This window comes from Scylla paramamosain, chromosome 18, assembly GCF_035594125.1.
Source record: "Scylla paramamosain isolate STU-SP2022 chromosome 18, ASM3559412v1, whole genome shotgun sequence".
Taxonomy (NCBI): domain Eukaryota; kingdom Metazoa; phylum Arthropoda; class Malacostraca; order Decapoda; family Portunidae; genus Scylla; species Scylla paramamosain.
This window is the reverse complement of record NC_087168.1, coordinates 16,416,171-16,436,069: the sequence shown is the minus strand read 5'-3', so window position 1 is coordinate 16,436,069 and position 19,899 is coordinate 16,416,171. Positions and strand designations below refer to the sequence as shown.

At 38.5% G+C, this 19,899-nt stretch overlaps 1 protein-coding gene across 2 annotated transcripts in view; it reads left to right on the top strand.

Annotated features, from left to right (window-relative positions):
- Positions 1-19,899, top strand: part of LOC135109171 (ras-related protein Rap-2a-like) — a 77,544-nt gene that overhangs the window by 18,921 nt on the left and 38,724 nt on the right. The window contains exon 2 of one of the 2 annotated variants that reach the window (XM_064020307.1): positions 16,769-16,953. The exons of the other annotated variant lie outside the window; for it this stretch is intronic. Coding sequence (XP_063876377.1) covers positions 16,912-16,953 — 42 coding nt within the window. The 5' untranslated portion in view covers positions 16,769-16,911. The remainder of the gene's footprint in view (positions 1-16,768; positions 16,954-19,899) is intronic. 2 annotated transcript variants of the gene reach the window in all.

Below are 19,899 nucleotides of genomic sequence, written 5' to 3'. Positions count from 1 at the left end.
TCTCTCTCTCTCTCTCTCTCTCTCTCTCTCTCTCTCGTCATATATCAGAAAATATAATAAAAAATCGTGTCTCTTTAAGTAGTATCCGGTACTTGAAAATAACTACATTCTCCCGAAACATCAGTGCATTTCTTTTCACCTATATTCAGTACGAGGAACAGAAGAAATAAAAGAAACTGCAATGGAAACCGCGTCTGTGGAATTGAGTGACGGGAAGTAAATAGCAGGAAAGGAAAATACAAAAAAGTGAGGTGAGTCCAATTTAAAAACAAATGAATCGAGTCTCGAGTTTTTAATGAAGTGACAAAAAAAAAAAAAAATGCTGGAATGGAACATGCTGTGGTTTTCAGTTTGTTCTAAAGGGAGTTAATTTAGTAATAACTGCGTACAAGAGAGAGAGAGAGAGAGAGAGAGAGAGAGAGAGAGAGAGAGAGAGAGAGAGAGAGAGAGAGAGAGAGAGAGAGAGAGAGAGAGAGAGAGAGAATTACACACACACACACACACACACACACACACACACACACACACACACACACACACACCGTTGAGCCCAGACTGTGATCTAGCATTAGCTGAGAACAAACGTTATCACGCTATCAATAGGCGAGGCAGTGGAATGTACACGCAGCAGGAAACAGAGGCAGTGACACAGCTAACAGGGGTCTGGGTCATTGCCTTATTTGTAACCCTGATGGAGATGGTGGCGAAGTGTGTACCCGAGAGAATGTTGGCTGTCAGAATTAGCAAGATGTTCACTGACCCTATTTTAATGTAGTCTTGGTGGAGATAGTGGTGAAGTTTGTATTGGAAAACATGTCAGCTGTCAGAAATAAGTGTTTACCCAGCTGATTTTAATGTTATGTATAATTTATGATGTTTATTGCTTTCTCGTGACTGTAAATGTCTGCAGGTGAGGAAAAGATATTTAAGATGCTACACTAAAACGGTTTTAATCTAGCATCTTAAATTTCTTTCCTCAATTACAGTGACAGTTACTTATAGCTAGTGATCATCATGAATTAGATATACAGCCAGATTAGTCATCAGAAATGGCAAAATGTTAACTCAACTTTTAATTTACTCATAATTTATGGTGGTTATTAGTTACCAGCGTCAATGTATGTGAGGAAAGGAATTCAAGAGTGCCAGGTAAAAACGAATAGAGTCACATACACGATGCTAGACAAGAGTGCCAGAGTGATGTCACTGTTATAGATGAGGTACCCCATGCATCTCATCTCCTCCATCTCTTCTTCCTCTCCCTCTTCGTCTTCCTTCTCATCTCCACCACCTGGTATAAGTTAGGAAACAAATTCAAGATGCTAGATAAAACTGTTTTGTTACCGCCCAATTCTGAAGGAGTTTCAAGCGTCTAGTAAAATGTATATGTAGATGTATAGATCCATTATTCACCGACGCATTTATAGACCTATTATTTATATAATTTATACTAATACTGAGTAAACTGTTTGTTGTATTACGCTTTATAACACAACGTGGAGATTTACTAATATTTAACAACAAAGATTTTTAACAACACCATTGATAAAGTTACATTCAGTCCAGTAGTAGTATCTGTTTACAGCTTGATTATGTACCGCTAATCATCGTTCGTAAGGACTAAATAGTTCATTAAATATAAATTGCATTTGCGTCACTTTTCATAAGCCGTCAAGGATTTTAAAATATTTAACAAGGTTTCTCAACAGACGACGTAACAACTGAAAAACAAATCTAGTGGCGTTTAATGGAGGAGAAATAGAATATTGTTCGTAAGGATTCATCAGTTCATTTATCATACATTGCATTTGCGTCACCTTTCATAAGTCGTCAAGTACTTTAGAATATTCAGCAAGGTTTCTCCGCAGACGACGCAACAGCTGACAAACAAATCTAGTAGCGTTTAATGACGGAAAAATAAGACCCCAGTTTAAAATGTTGAAAGCTCGCGGAGGGGGAAAAAAAAAGGAAAAAAAAAAAAAAAAGAGGAGGAACATCAATCATTATTTGCATTCATTAACTACAAGGCTTCCCTCCCACACACCTCTCGCTGTACTTGTTGCTGGCCTGTTGCACCTTGCCTTGTGTAACGTTAAGTCTTCTCTGTTTTCATTTTACTATTATTATTTTTATCCTACCTATTGCTCCTTGCCTTGTGTAACGCTGTCTTTTTATTTTATTATTATTATTATTATTATTATTATTATTATTATTATTATTATTATTATCATTATTATTATTATTATTTATTTATTTTTTTATTCATTTGTTTATTGTTTTTACCGTATTGCTATCTGATTTTTCTTCCTTAGCAAGTTTCGTTTTAAATTTTTCTGTCTGTCTGTCTATAACGGCAACTCTTTTTATTTATTTTTCTCCGTTTGCTATCTGATTTTTCTATCTCCGCATGTCTTCTTTTAATCCTTTGACAGCTATTCGGTGCATCTTTCCAATTATCAATCACTCTGAGACATCTTTACTCGTTCCAGATCCACCTGCAATCTTTAAACTGGGTAGAAATTACAAAATCTATTCTTTTTCATCCCGTACAATTCTTGTAGATGCTTATAAAGATTGCATGCATTACTTCTGCTGCTGTTAATTGTTTCGTATCGCAGTGAAAAGGTTTAAATATGTTTCTGTCTATCTGTCTATCCATCTCCGTCTCTAACTCCATTCTACCAGCATTCATCTCCACTTTTTATTTATTTTTTTTTCGTTTCGTATCTGATTTTTCTTTCTCAGTATGTCTTCTTTTATTTATTTATTTATTTATTTATTTTTTATCTATCTATCTATCCATCTCCATCCCTCTCTAAACTCCATTCACTTCCACCAACACTTATCGCCTTCACTTCTCCTTCCAGCCTTCCACGCCCTCACATCACCTGTCCCTACTATTCAACATTGACTTTCGTTCTTTCCACAACGCAAACTTTACCATTCCCTGCGGCACTCCAGGCAAAGGTCACGAGGGATGCTCACGATGCACAAAGCACTCACTGCCGCAAACACAGAAACGCTCTACCAGACGAGGGATAAGCCACACGGATAAGCCAGTGTTTGGAGAAGTTTGTGAAGCTTCAATGCATCTCATATTCCTGCTAATTACGAGGAGGAGTAATGAGGCAGCGAGGAATGAAGTGTGCATTGCAAGTTGTGATGTATTGTCGTGCAGTTGTGTAGTGTACGTGTGTTATTGTGGGGAGTTGAAGGTTAGGAGAGGAGAAATGGTAAAGAAAAAGGGCAGAGAAAGAAAAGAAGAGCGAAAGAAAAAGGTGAGCGCATTTATTATATTATATTTATTGTTGTGTAGTGTGCGTGTGTTAGAGTTAGGGATGCGAGTTAAAGGTTAGGAGAGGAGAAATTATAAAAAGAAAAGTTAGGGAAAGAAAACAATGAACGGAAAAGGTCAATGGATAAGTGAAGAAGAGAAGCAGGTGAATGAAATAGTGGATGAGGACACGAGATAAAAGGGAGAATGAGAGAAGACAATGGGAGGGAGACAAGTGAGTGAGAGAAAAGAGAGGAACAGATTAGGCAAAGGAAAATATGGAGGGATAAAAGATAAGGAAAAGTGCCAGATGAATTAAATGATGGAGAAGGACGAAAAAGTTTAGCAAAGAGACTGGCGTGTGGAAAAGAAGAGGACGAACACAAAATCACAAAAGAGATGAAGAGGAAGAAGAAATCAAGAGTAGTTAATTGATATGATAATATGACATGAGGTGCGTGTGATATTTAAAATCGGAAATATTAGTCTGAACATCGGATTACAATTCAAAGGAAGAACGAAGCGAAGGAAGGTAAAAGATTATATAAGAGATGAAAGGAATTACTTATAAGGGATTAGAAGAAAGAGGAGGAGGAGGAGGAAGAGGAATGCATAAAAAAACACAAGGGGAAAAAGCAAACAATTCTTACTGATCTCAACAAGTCTTTCCAAGAGATACGTATACGAACTACACAATCGGATTTTCAGGTGAGGAAGCAGCAGGACAAAAGGAGAGAGAAAGTTTTCGTGAACCGTAATGGAAAGGCAGTGGAAGAGAGAGAGAGAGAGAGAGAGAAAACACACACATTGCTCTTCCAGAAATTAATAACACTGGATGAGGACAAAGAGAACGAGGAAGAGGAGGAGGAGGAAGAGGAGGAGGAGAAGGAGGAGGAGGAGGAGGAGATGTTTTTCCTCCTTGAGTCTTTGTTTTGTCCGATACTTAGTGAAGATCAAGGTTAGGTTGTGTTCTCTTTGGTACAAAAACACTTACGTTGCCACACACACACACACACACACACACACACACACACAGAGAGAGAGAGAGAGAGAGAGAGAGAGAGAGAGAGAGAGAGAGAGAGAGAGAGAGAGTTATTCAGACTAAACACACGAATCTCGCAACAACTTCCAAAACCTCCGTATCCTCATCAACTCAAATTAATGACTTTTGTGTGATCTAAACGACCCACAGTAAAAAAAAAAAAAAAGAAAAGAAAAAAAAAGTAAAAGAAGTGAAATGAAGGGTACAAAAATTCAAATCGTCCACAGAAAACGAGAACGTAAAAACATCCAGCCAATCAGATGCAAATACTTTGTGATTAATGTTCCACCTGAATCTGGAGATACTCTAAAAAAAAAAAAAAAAAAAAAAAATTAGTAAATAGAAATAAATAAATAAAAGTAAGTCAATAAAAATCAATCAATAAATAATAATAATAAAAAAAGAAGAAGAAAAATACTGATAGATAAAACTGACGGACAAAAAGGCTCACCAGATAACTCATGCCAATAAAGGAGGGTTTAAATCGATAACTCATATATTTTGTTCATTTTTATTGCTGTGATTGGAAAGAAAAATGGCTAACGAGAGAGAGAGAGAGAGAGAGAGAGAGAGAGAGAGAGAGAGAGAGAGAGAGAGAGAGAGAGAGAGAGAGAGAGAGAGAGAGAGAGATGGAAAGATAGACAGACAAACACAGAGACAAAGAAACGCTGACAGACACATACGCACAGAAAAAGAAAAAAGAAAAAGAAGAAGAAGAAGAAGAAGAAGAAGAAGAAGAAGAAGAAGAAGAAGAAGAAGAAGAAGAAGAAGAAGAAGAAGAAGAAGAAGAAGAAGAAGAAGGACAAGGAGAACAAGAAAATAAAAGAACAACAACAACAACAAAAACAAGAAAAAAAGAAAAAAAGAAAAAAATCAGTAAGAGAGAGAGAGAGAGAGAGAGAGAGAGAGAGAGAGAGAGAGAGAGAGAGAGAGAGAGAGAGAGAGAGAGAGAGAGAGAGGAACAGACAGAAAGAATGAAGGAAACAAGCATCATATGAAATCTTCAGGTGGATGCTGCGTGGGCCCTAATGAGAAAATCACCCGAGTCTGCATCTCATTCATCTTCTCTTTCCCTCGAGTAATGCAGATCCCTTCTTGTGTCCCTTCCACGTGACTTAGGACTTTAGAACTCGCCCTGCACTGCCCACACTTTCCCAAGACAGAGACACGAGAAGTCCGGTGTACTGGAATAACAGGTGAACGGATCCCTAAGCGCGTGAATGTTTGATAATGAAGGTTAAGCGATGTGAAGGTTGTGTTATCGTACACTGGCAACCTCTCCGTCAACGCTGTGAGAGTCTATGCAAGTGGTGTGGTTTTAGGAATGTTTATCACTGTTTATAATATATGAAAAAGGTACATATATGTGAAATCTGAGGGGGGTCTTTATCAGTGTTTTTTGTTGTCTTTGTCTGGAGCCCCCATTGCAAAAATGAAATAAAATAAAACAAATTAAGACAAAATAAAAATAAAATAAATGAATGAAAAAAAAAAATGTAAAATCAATCAAATAAATACAAGCAACATATATCATTGGTAGCTGAAAATTGACTATATACTCGTATATATCGATATTTACGATTGCCCCCGTATATATTAACAATGACAAGTTGTCCTTAAGTGTACTGCATGCATGGTTCTTGGGTAAGCTTGCCAAATTACGATGGTGCAACTTTCAATCCCCGTGACGGCAACTGTAGTGCAGAGAGAGGTCCAAGGCAGGAGAACAGGAGAAAGACAAAGCAAAGATGGACAGACTGCATAAATGGAGGAACTGACAGGAAAAACGACTGTCACTGAACGATGTGCATTGGTGTGTCTGATGAAGGGGATTGTCCAAAGCACTGACCACGTATCGAAACGGGAATAGCGATCTAGGGAAGAGGAAGAAGGTTAAATAGAACGATGAACCTGGTGAATGTAGAAAACGGGGTTGCTCTTGCGGCTTGTTGCAGCTGAAAAAAAATAAATAAAAAAAAACTCGTGGCTCCAGAATCTTGAGTATAAGTTGAATTCCACGGTGTGTCAGCATCTGGAAAAATAAGTAATGATTCCGAGATAATTTTTTAATCAAAGTTTAGATCGCGGTGGTGGAAAGTCAAGTGGAAGAGGAAGAGAGTTTTAGAAGGAATGAGGGAAATTGGCCTGCTGGAAATTGTTAGGTTCATTAATATATCCAGGAAATGCGAGCGGGGCCATCTGCAGAAAAATGACCTGTTTGTGAAAGAATTCGTTGTATTCATCCACCGGGATCTCGAAATGTCGAGAAAATATAACTATGCCTTGAGGAAATTTTCGCTAATTAGAAAAAAGAAAAAATGAATATGCAGCAAAATATTAACTGGAGAAGATGAACTTACCTTTCTGGAGAGAGAGAAAAAAAAAAAGAGAAAAGGGAAAAGAGAAAAAAAAACAAGAAAAGAAAAAAAAGGTAAAAAAAATAACTATGCAGTGAGGAAAGTTTCGGTAATTACAAAAAATATTTATGCAACAAAATTTTAAATGGAAAAGGTGAAATTGCCCTTCTGAAATAAAAAAAAAGTCAAAGAAGAAGAAGAAGAAAAAAAAGACGGTGTTGACGATGAAGATGGCGAAGAAAAAAAAAATAAGAAGGGAAAAAGAAAAAAACTGTTTAATGTTCCTGGATCAATATGACACACACACACACACACACACACACACACACACACACACAGACACACACACACACACACGAAGTAAAGTACATACAAAATAGACGATACATATCCGTCACTAGTCACTTCCATTGATTGAAAAAGAGAGACAGAAAGAAAGTAGAAAGAAAACTAGAGAAAATAACTCGTTCCATTTAAATACGAGGCGAACTATTCCAGTAGAGAGAGAAAAAAAAAGAAAAAAAAAAAAACGTACCGACGGAATATCTCAGTTTCCCCTGAAATGGATCGTCCAGCCAACATGGAAACGCTTACCAACATATTGAAAAAAAAAAAAAGAGAAAAAAAAGCGTGCTCATCTCCATATCTCTCGTGTGTACTGTTGGGTACCTTTTTTTTTTTATAAATATATATTTTTTTTTGTTAGTGAACGGAAAGGCAATCTCTCTCTCTCTCTCTCTCTCTCTCTCTCTCTCTCTCTCTCTCTCTCTCTCTCTCTCTCTCTCTCTCTCTCTCTCTCTCTCTCTCTCTGTACCTGTAACTTTCCCATTACAAACACCATCTATATATTATTAAAGCAGAGAGAGGAAGGGCGGCGAGTGAGTAAATGAATAAACTTTGGGTACAGTGAATGCTTGCATGTAGCACGTGGATGAGAAAGTCGAGTGCAACAACCTCCTTTTTTTTTCGTATTTGTGTGCATTTGTGTGTATTTACTCGCTCTCTTTTAATCACGGGACTGCAGTTTACGGTTGGAATGAATAGGATATCAGTTTAGTGAGAATTTCTAGTGTTATTTTTTGATTACACAACGTCCTGCTTCCAGATAGAATATCTATTGGAAAAAAAAAATACTACGTTTGGTTATGGGGCTTTTAAGCTTATACATAGAGAGAGAGAGAGAGAGAGAGAGAGAGAGAGAGAGAGAGAGAGAGAGAGAGAGAGAGAGAGAGAGAGAGAGAGAGAGAGAGAGAGAGAGAGAGAGAGAGAGAGAGAGAGAAGAGAGAGACGTATATTGAGTCAGGATAAACATGGAAGTAAACAAAGAGGAATTAATGATGAACTCAATACTGTATGATTAAATTGAGTGACCTTTCGTGAATATCAATTGCCACTCATTCATTCATATTATTTTTCCTTAAATGTCAGAGGAAGCTAGCCAAGAGATACTTAATAACCTTTAGTAATGATCAAACATTGCCTCTCGTTCATTCGTGTTATTTACTTGAATACAAAAAAAGGAAATTGGCCAAGAGATAAATGATAAAATCCTTCAATAATTATTAAATATCTCATTCATCTGTGATATTTTTTCTTAAACTCAAAGGATACAGGTAAAGAAATGCACAGTAAAAACAAACATTCTATCCTTACTTTTTCATTGTTTAATTGAGGAAATCCCAGACCTTTAACAAAAATATAGAGCAATTAACTAGTAAAATGGTCTCTGGTTTACTGACAACTGCAGGACGTGAAAATAACATTAGCAAGGGTGCGTGGAATGAACCGTTGAATATTCCTCCAATTTCAATTCATACCATTATTTTTACATTTAGACGGAAAAATAAAATATAAATAAAAAAAATACGAGTCTACTTCAACACGGTGCAATTACAAAATACAATCTGCGTGCTAGCTGTCCTGACATGCAAGTCCTAAACATTGATCAAAGCCACACATCAAAGGGCCAGGCGGATATTGCTTGTAGTTTGCAGACGAAATCAGAGGCGACGCTCAGCCACTCTCACCCTCCCGCTGTGGCACCAGGAGACACGAGGCTGGTACCACTGCACAATACCTTGACAATGCCAGGATACAAATAATGAATGCAAGACGAAATATAACCTGGGAGACTATTTTTGAGCATACGTTGTTATTTAGAGGATATATGGAGAAGTTTTGGGTATCTTAGATATTAATTCTGGCCACTGTCCCAGGCTAAGAAGCGCGTCCACTCTGGTTAACGGTTCCCAAATGCTAAACCAAAAATATGTGACTCCAAATGAAAATGGGAAATGCCAACAGAGGAGGAATGAAAAGACGTTACTCCTATTAGATGTGTTTTTATTTATCTATTTATTTATTTTTTTTAAGGGAGATTAAAGATTTTCGATAATTTCTTTGATGTCTTTTATGATGTTGGTTTAGAAGGATCAGGTCAAATTTTACAATCTTCTCTATTCTGACATGACTCCTTTAGTTTGAAGGAGAGAAGGACAAAATTTCAACCATCTTGCCTTGGTCATAACTAGTAAATGTCGTTGATTAAAGAGATGAGTTCAACCATTATTATTATTATTATTATTATTATTATTATTATTATTATTATTATTATTATTATTATTATTATCATCATTAGTTACAATCTTATTTCTTATTATTTCATTCATGTTTTTATCATCTTTTTTAGACTCGTATCAACTCCCACACACTCCAAAGCATTACCAAACTACTGTCATTTCCCAGCCTCTCTATATGTTGTCGCCTCCACCCTCAGACACCCACACACCCATACACCCCCCCCCCCTCACACACCCACACACCCACCTCCCTCTGCCAGGAACCTCCAGCGTGGCATGAATATGAGGGACGTCAGAGCCTTGCCTGAGTAACTAATTCTGTACAAACACGAATGGTTGAAATGCCTCAATTCTTTCTCCTTATTTTCACTCGCCCTCTGGAGCTGTCACACACACACACACACACACACACACACACACACACACACACACCTCAATCTCTCTCTCTCTCTCTCTACTCTCCCAAACTTCTCTTCTCCAATAGCTTTCCCATTTCCCTCCTTCCTTTCCTTCTCTTTACCAGCTCTCCTCTTTTCCTACCCTCCTCTTCCCCAATTGCTTTCCCCTGCCTTCTCTTCCCCAGTATCCCTTCTCCCTTCCTTCCTTCCCTTCTGTTCTCTTCCTTTTTCCCTCCCTTCCCTTCACCACTCGTCCCCTTCCCTCCTTTTTCTTTTCCAGTACCTCATCCCTTCCCTCCTTCCTCCTTCAGTACTTTCCCACTACCCTCACTCTTACCATTCTTTCTCTTCCTCCAGTAGTCTCCCTCACCCCCATTCCCTGCCATCTCCCCTCCCCTCCGCCGCCTCCTCACCAGACTCAGGTTTCCTCCCCCCGGCAAGGCAGCTCCTCTTCCTCCTAATGAGCTAAGTTCATAGTTTTAATACAGACATCAGGAGTTTGATCCGAAGGCAAGGGGGAGGTTAATACTTAATGTTCTTATAATGGTAAATAAGGTTAGTGCATGTGTTGTTATTCTTTTTTTATTGTTATTATTATTATTACTATTATTATTATTATTATTATTATTATTATTATTATTATTATTATTATTATTTTAAGAAGAGTGAGATGTTAAGTAAAAATGGTATTGAAATAGGAGTCTTCGTCAGGATATGGCTGTGTACTACTATTATTGCTGCAACAACAACAACAACAACAACAACAACAACAACAACAACAACAACAACAACAACAACTACTACTACTACTACTACTACTACTACTACTACTATCAGTTCAATTACTTTTTTTTCTTTATTTTGCTCTTCTACGTCATCATATTCTTAATTTTTTTTTTTTTCATCATGATAACTAATTTCCTCTTCCTCCTCCTCCTTCTCCTCATCTTGTCTTCCTCCTCACCTCTTCTTCCTTTATCACTTCCACCGCCTCCTCCCCCTCCTCCTCCTCCTCCTCTTCCTTTTCCTTCTTGTCAATCATCACCATTACCCACACCTTCACTCCTCCTCCACTTCCACCTCCTCTTCATTATTATATTCCATCACTAGGGCAGCAAAAACGTTTCCGTATCAGCAGGCACTCCCAGACGACCATCAAATTCCCGTACGCCTAAATAATAAATAGTTCGAACCTTGCACCTCATTCGAATTCCTCCTCGCTGAGTCCCGAAGCTTCATTTCTTAGGCGACAGGAGAAATAACTAGGTCAGAGAGAGAGAGAGAGAGAGAGAGAGAGAGAGAGAGAGAGAGAGAGAGCCTGGGTCCACAACGATAAAAAAATAAATACAAAGGAATTCGTCACAGCACTTTAGAAAAACAGATACATAAGAACATAAGAACATAAGAAATAAGGGAAGCTGCAAGAAGCGACCAGGCTTACACGTGGCAGTCCCTGTATGATACGCTGACATTTCCTATCTCAGAGACAGCGGTTATTAAAAACTTACATACTGCTACCTTTACGTGTGGGAGAAAACGGTAAGAGTGAGAGAGAGAGACAGGATTTTTGAAGATACCTGCCAGGGAAGAGGAAGCGATTAGAATAGCTACAAATGCCAGGTACTGTTATGAAAGACGAAACACTGATGACTTAAACAGGGTACAAATATAAGACGGATAAGCCACAGAGAGCTACAAGTGTACTGGATGGATCAGAGGAGGCTGTAGTGACAGCGAGTGGGTGCGCCATGGATGTGCGTGGCTGTGGACGGGACATAGACAGGTAGATTGATGGACGGAAGTGTTGTTGATGTGGACAGGGGATAGAGGGAGTGGGTGGTGGTGCAGGTGGCCAGCCTAAAGCGGAAGGAGAAAGAGTGTGCTAGGTTGTATACTTGTTGTAGGGACGTGAGGGTCGGTTCAGGACTTTTAAACACTTCGAACTCTCGTAAGAATTGTTTTTAAAGGCCAAGGGAAAAGGAACGAAAGGGGGAAAAGACGAGAATGTATAGAAACAAAATATATAAAGGAAAACATTGGAATAGTTAACGGAAAAAGCTGAGTGTCCATCCAGATTAAAAAGTTTTAACACATACACACACACACACACACACACACACACACACACACACACACACACACACACACACACACACACACACGGTCTTCTCTCCTTTAATTTTTTTTTTTCATTTATACAAGGGACACGTGACAGACACATAAGGAAGGAAGAAAAAGGAGAGAGAGAGAGAGAGAGAGAGAGAGAGAGAGAGAGAGAGAGAGAGAGAGAGAGAGAGAGAGAGAGAGAGAGAGAGAGAGAGAGAGAGAGACGAAACATAACTGAGGAAACCCGGAATAACAAATACGGGGGTGCGTGTTCCATATAATTGGTAACACTGTTTTCAGAGGCGCACATTGACCGTGACAAGAACCCAAATCCCATGAAACCCGCTGGGAGTGCCTAATTTTTACTCACGAGCGCCGATAATGAAAAACAGAGCTGGGCGATAATGAATAACGATGCACAGTTGTCCTAAGAGGTGATGGCACAACCTTCGGGGGAATTACATGGGTATAAAATCAAATAGAAATGAATATGTGGACTAATGAAGTGGTTTGTGTTAAAATTTCAGTTCAAAGGGAAGACGAAATATAAATGTGATAGGGGAAAGTATATATATATATATATATATATATATATATATATATATATATATATATATATATATATATATATATATATATATATATTTCTTTTTTTTTTATGTGTCAGGGAAGCCAGCTAAAAGGTGAAAAAAAGTGAATATAATAAAAAATACACTTAGAACGATGCTCCCCAAATAATAATAATAAAAAAAAAAAAACGAAAAACCAGAAGAGTTAGGCAATTAAGTCCCGGATTCCGCTTTTCACATTAAACATTTATAGAATACGACATCAACACTTCGGGGAACTGCGCACACATCAACCACCATCACCACCGTTACATGTACGAACAAATATAAATTCTATGCAAGACACCAGGTAAATATCACGCCGCACCTGTAATCGCATTGAATCTGTGGACTTAAGAGGAAGTTTATGGGGCGTGTGGGAATGATATCCTCGGTAGAGCAAAGACCCATCTGCACAGTGTCCTCTCCTCCCTCTGGCGGCAGTTCAGTGCTCTCCTCAACCCACACATGCACGGAATAACAGTGATTAATTCCTTCTAAATCCACAGATAAAGGAAATTTGAATTTTTGGAGTGCCTGAAGGATGCATAAATACTCCTATACTGCGCCGGTTATTAATGTTGCATATTTAAATTCATTACGTTAAGGGGATTTAATTCTAACTGGAAGGATCAAGGAAGTAAGATTTTCCGAGGTGTTGAAAGATCCTATGATTGTATTTCATTGTCTGTAGGTTTCTCTGAGTTATGAAGGAAAATGGGTTTATTCTGTGTTTAATTTTGAAGAGTGACTTTTCAGGTATTAAAAAAATCAAATCCTTGGGAAAAACCAGAGTATAACTATTCACATCTTTGAGTCATGAAATAAAACTGATTCTTTCTAACATGGAGATGAAAAAAATTAGTGTTTAAAACTACACGACTGTTTGAAATTGCTACGTCTTTCGTTTTCGGGTCATTCACCTTTGTCTGCAAGAGTTTAAGAGTTTTAGGAGAGGAAATTCCCCCCCGGGAATGGTGAATTAAAGGAAACGTGCCTTTTGAAGTGAAAGACAAAGAAAAGAAAAGAGAAAAGATGTATTGTGTGTAATTAAGAAAGAGAAACGCGAGATGACAAACACAAGAAAACACATTTGTCTGAAAGTGTGTCACCACGGAAGCAATTATGAAGATAAAGATACTCCAGAGAGAGAGAGAGAGAGAGAGAGAGAGAGAGAGAGAGAGAGAGAGAGAGAGAGAGAGAGAGAGAGAGAGAGAGAGAGAGAGAGAGAGAGAGAGATTTAAATACATAGAACTCTTCTTTCCAAGCAATGTAAGAGGCTCAGAGTGAAGCTAAGACCTAACCAAATAATTAATAAAAAACCTGATAACTCAATTCAGATATATACAAGCTGAAAATAGTTCTCAGATGCACAAACGTGAAATCTGAAGGTGACGTGATATCGTGGAAGGGTTAATGCTCTCGCTCACTCTCACGCTGGTTTGTGGTCACGCCGCATGAGTGTGGGAAAGAAAATGGATAAAAAAAAAAAGAATAAAAACCGCTGGGATGAAGAAAGTCGATGCGGCGGAATCCGTGGACTTGAAATTATCCCGACACTGAAAAAAAAGAAAGTACATAAAGGTAAAAAAAAAAAATAAATAAATAAATAAAAAAAATAAATAAAATAAATAAATACATAAAACTTGTGATTGTAGTACGCCACGTGGAGAGCTTTACTTTTTATCTATTCATTTATTTTCTTTTTATCACCGTCAGCAGGCTTTAATATCATCAGCTGGAGGGGGGGCTGTGTGGCTTCCGGTACTTTGAATGTTCCTGCGTACAAGTAAAGTCTCTCATCACACTCCTTGTCTCAGTAACGCGCGGCTGATAACCTAAGTGGCGTGGCAGCTTTCTTGAGTGTAGGGAATGTTACGCAGACGGACCATTTGAGTTCGTATTTTTATAGAATGCATGAATGAAGATATAAGTGAGTACATATACAAACATATACTGGGTTAAGGAGCAGGAACCAGATTTTATAACGAGAGTATTCAAACTGCCATTGCTTTATAATGCGAGTATCAAAACTACTTCTGATAATCTGCTGTATGATGAGGGTATCTCTACTACTACTACTACCACTACTACTACTACTACTACTGGTGCCCTTAGCGTTGTACAGCGGGATACAGCACAATAATATGCCCGCCCCTTCCACCTCTCCCTGCAGCAACATGTCGGAAAGAAAACAGAAACACCAAGTCCTCTGTACATGAATATTTTAAAATCTTACATAAGAGAATGAAATCAGTGGGAAATACTAAGTCAGACTACTAGTGGCGCTGTTTTCCGTTCCAAGGAGGTTTCAAGACACTTATCCTTCAATTTGCGATGATTCTCTTGACATGTCTTTTGGGACTGGCACCTCAGTGGGATTTTTTTTTTTTCCTCTTTTTTGTTTTCCTTGGCCAGTGACTCTCTTACGGAAAAAAAAAGAGAATAAAAGAAGAAAATGAACACGTGCTGCCGTGAGACGTATCAACTTGAGTCGACCCTGAGGGAAGCTGAGAGGTGAAAGGTGCAAGCTGACATGACCTGAGAAGTGTGTCATTAAGTGTTTGTGTTGCGTGAGGGAAATGCGAGACTAGGGACTACTGTAAGTTTGGCAATCGACTTTCGCAACTTCACAAAATTAATGAACTGAGCGGGATTGCGGTGGTGATGAAATGAAACACAGGAAGTAAAGTTTTTCTATATCACCACCACAAAGCCGCTCCCTTGTCCAAATCTATACAGCAATGAAATATAAAGAATCTGAAACGAAGAATTATAAGTTTGACTGCTTAATTAACTTTCGCAAATTAAAAAAAATCCAGTGAACTACAAAGAATCCGAAATAAAAAAATAAAGATAAAAACACTTAGGAAAACATCATGAGGCTCATCAACTTTGGCAACTATATAAAATCAATAAACTACAAAGAATTCGAATCAATAAGGAAACAAACTCCAAACAAAACACCGGGAGGCTTCTAATATTCCCTTTGCTGTTTTCTACTCGAGTACTTCTTACACTTCACCATCCAGCTGACAGGATGAAGAACCCAGCAACTAGTGCTTGCTCTTAACCCTTTTACTGCTGTGTTCGTCTTTCGGCAACTCAGAGCTTTAAAAATCTAGTTTGCACGGACAGAGTAAAGTGAGAATAAAAGATGAATTTTGTATCTTCTACGCTACAGGAATAGTGAACATGCTTTAGTACAAAAAAAAAAAATAAATAAGCGTCTGAAAAATTTTAAGTGATTATGGGAAACGAATGTCTTGCAGTGAAAGGGTTAATCTATGTTAAGTCTTTACCTGCTTTGTAAAAATATATCTATTATTACGTGTTCTTCAGTCGATCTTACTACTCTTACTATAGAAATTGTTTGTTGTTTGTCTTTACCAAGATCCAAAACAATTCTAAAACTAATTAATCAATCTTAATTTTCTTTTTATATTATGCAAACTTGTCTGTTATTATTTACAATAGAAAATGTGTTGTTTGTCTATACTAAGACTTATATAATTCTAGGACTGTTCATTCGATCTTAATTTTCTTCTTGTACTGTGCAAAATTGTGTTACTTACATATACAAAGTTCAAAATCCTATAGAGTAGGGCCTTTATTTGATCTTTGTGTTATATAGTGATGTAGTGCTTGCTCTTCAGTTGATCTGAACTCTTAATATTCTATGCTAAAATGTATATTACTTCTCTATGCAAAGCTCAAATATAGAAGGGCTTGTTTCATTTGATGTTTATTATGCATTGCTTGTTTCTCATTCCATCTAAACTCTTTATCTTCCTTGCAAATTGTGTTTACTATTCCTCTATGCAAATCTTGAGATCTTACGCTCTCTTGCATCTAACTTTTAACTTTTTATGTCAAAAGATTTCAATATTTCTACTCTCATATTTATTCTAAAATCTTACTCTACGTCTTGAAATCTTACCCTCACTTACATCTTATATCTTTCTACTTTCTATGTTCCTCTATTATTAGTCTATACTTAACCTAAAATTTTACCTTTCACCTATACTTTGCTAAACTATCTCTAATACTTCTCTGTAAGCATTCTGAAATCTTGCACTTCATTTATACTTTGAAATAATGTCCAATACTTCTCTATATGCATTTTGAAACCTTACTTTTTTATCTATACTTTACAAAAATACCTTAACACTTCTCTATATGCATTCTGAAACTTTACCTTTCATCTACGCAACTAAAAATATGTCCCTAGTACTTCCCTATATGCATTTTATAACCTTATCCTTCACTGTACTATCTAGATATGTCCCTGTTACTATTTCACCTACACTATTAAAAAATGTTCCTATTACTATACACAAGCTTGAGATTCTAAACCAGGGCTAGCAACCACCTCTCCTCCTCCCATCCCCCTCCTTCTGGCAGGTGAGGGGCGGGGACAGGTGGTGGTGGGCGGCCCTGGAATCCTTCACCTTCTCTTCCTACCCCATGACGGCTGGTGGACTTCTGCGGCCTAATAACTGAGTCCCGTCTGGCCCGTCACGCAGCCCCTCCCCCCTCAGACAGCCATGTATCCAGAGGGGACGTGCTGGCAGTGGGTTCGCGGCCAGGTAAAAGAATAAACACTTCATTTTCTTTTGTTCCTGCTTACGTCCACTGTTGCTGCCTGGCGCTACTCGTATTCCCGCGGTTAAAAGGAGATGTTTAGTTTATTTTGGTTTGGTTGGCTCTTGTGTTTCTGGTTTTGTTTTGGTGGTGTATATTGTTTTTTTTTCAAGAGATAAACAAGAACAGGTGGTATATTCTTTTCCTTTGTTTTTTGTTGTTGGAAAGTGAAAGTATTGTTTTTTTTTTTCGCTTTTCTGTTCCTGCTTTAATTCTGTTGGTGTTTGATGTTTTCAGCGATTCAAAAAGGGCACTTCGTTTATTCTCGTTCTCTCTGTTCTGTCTGTTCTTGGTTTCGTTTATTTCTCTTTTCTGTTCTACTCTTTTTTTTTTTTGGTGTTTAGTGTAAAAAAAAAAAGCGTATTTGGTTTATTCTCGTTCTCTGTTCGCGCTTTAATTTTGTTGTTAAATGTCCTCCAGATATTAAAAGGGGTTTTCTTTTTTTATGTATTCTGTTCCTCCTATTATTTATTTTTTTTTCATGCCTTTTGCCTTAAAATGTTTTCCAGCGATTAATATTCTGTTTCTGCTTTTATTTCTTTGCCTTTCATATCCAAACGTTTTTGAGCGATTACTAATAACTATTTTTTTTTCTTTTAGCAGACAGAAAACAATATAGCTAAGAGCAGATAGAGAACTGTAGCTGGAGAAAACGATATGAATTCAAGCTCCCTTTTTCTGTAGCTTTTTTGTGTTCTTATTTTTTACTTTAGAATGACAAACGATAAACTCTGCACAGTCTTGAATAAAGCAGCACGGTAATAGCTACAAAATTAAATAACGCAGCTTAGATATACAGTAAACTTTCCTTTCCTCCTTCTCCTTCTGCTGCTACTTCTACTGCCACCACTCTCGCTTTCCTGCTTTCTTGCCGTCATGTAAACAACTGCTCTTAACTAAATAAACACACGCTTGCATGTTACCACTCGTGCATAAACCCATTAACCTAAACACGCTAAACCTTTCATGTTCCTCGTGTTGTCCGTAAGCTGTCCGTGAAGATTGCAAGCAGTAAACATAGACACAAGAAGGGCTGGTGAGTTGTCGCCCTTCGTATTGTACTTAAGCAAATAAACACGTATTTGCATGTCCCCACTCGTTGATAGACTCATTAAACTAAGCATTAAACTAAGGCTCTTTAGAAACAGGTACTTTAGTGGAGCTGTTATGTGTTTTTGTTGCCGATGGCCAGTACCGTTCTTACATAAAAATGAATAAATAAACATGCAAAACCCTCTTGTGTTCCTCGTGCTGTCGGTAAACTCTCCATGAACACTGGAAGCCGGAAACAAAGACACGAGAAGAGCTGAAAAGTTAGTCTCCCATCGGATATTACTTAGGTCAATAAAGACGTACCAAAAATACCGTCCATGTTTCCCGCGCCGTCCGTAAACTGTGCGTGAGGATTGCAAGGAATAAACAGACACAAGGAGAGCTGTAGAGGTGTCTCTCCCTGGCACGTCCTTCTCTCTCGACTGATGCAATGCGTGGCGAACAAAAACGTTAACTAGGGCAAGTTAGGAGACGCAGAGGGCCGAGGGATCATGATTAGAGGCAATGACGTCCATTTGGGTGATTGGTGTGTGTGTGTGTGTGTGTGTGTGTGTGTGTGTGTGTGTGTGTGTGTGTGTGTGTGTGTGTGTGTGTGTGTGTGTGTGTGTGTAAAGCTGGAGGAGATAGAACAAGAGAAGGAGGAAGAGGTGAGAATAAGAGGTGAGAAAAAGAAGAAGTAGAACAAGAACAAGAAAAGAACGAGAGGAGGAGGAGGAGGAAGAGGAGGAGGCGACAGAATGATAAGAAGGAGAACAATTGAGATTAGGGAAGAGGAGGAAAAGAAGTAGGTCAGAAGAAGGGAGAGAGACAAATGAAAGACGAGAGAAAGAGGAGTAAAAGGAGGACACACAAGAAAGAAGAGAGAGAGAGAGAGAGAGAGAGAGAGAGAGAGAGAGAGAGAGAGAGAGAGAGAGAGAGAGAGAGAGAGAGAGAGAGAGATAAGAGAAGAAAGAGGAGGTGACAGTGAAGGGTTAGAGGCTAGATGGCGTGAGGAGAAACTATCTTAAACCATAAAATGAAGAAGGGAAACGGCGGAAGCTGAAGCGGAACGGGAGAAGAGAGGGAAAGGAGAGGGAGAGAGAGAGAGACGATAGGGAAACTCAAATTAGTTCCCATAAGAAAAGTTACTGAGGAGCATAGCTGACTGAAGGAGACATGAAGACACACAGTGGGAGAATAAAATAAATCTGATGCAGAGAAGGGGGAAGGTATAAAGCGAAGCATGTGCGTTGAGGTATTCTATAAATCGCACACTACAGTTCCCGTTATAGGAAAGCACTACAGTAACTTAGGGTTTAGGGTGAATATTGAGAGATGTGGACTCATTAACAAGGCAACGATCCCAACCTCGCACGTACGACTCACAGTGAGTGCTTCAGACGACCCTTATGAGACGACCTCGCGAGGGGAAGGTGATGCTGCGTCGGTACTGAAGGGAACTCGGGGATGCATAGTTGGATGGATGTATGGATGGATGGATGGATGGATGGTTGGGTGGATGGATGGATGGATGGATGGTTGGGTGGATGAATGGATGAGTGGATGGTTGGTTGGTTGCTTAGTTGGTTGGTTGGATATGATGGATGGATGCATAGATGGATGGTAGGATGGTTGGATGGTTGAATGGAGGTTGGGTGGATGGATAAGTGGGTGGATGGGTGAGTGGGTGGGTGGTTGAGTGGATAGAGAGATGTATAAATGAGTGGATGGTAGGATGGTTTAACGCAGTAGGGGACGAAAGAAGGGAAGGTTTGTTGTGGTCATCTCCGTCAGGAAGGCTTTGTCGCCATTCTAGCCATCCACGCAACGAACAATCTATTTATTTTCTCTTTTATTTC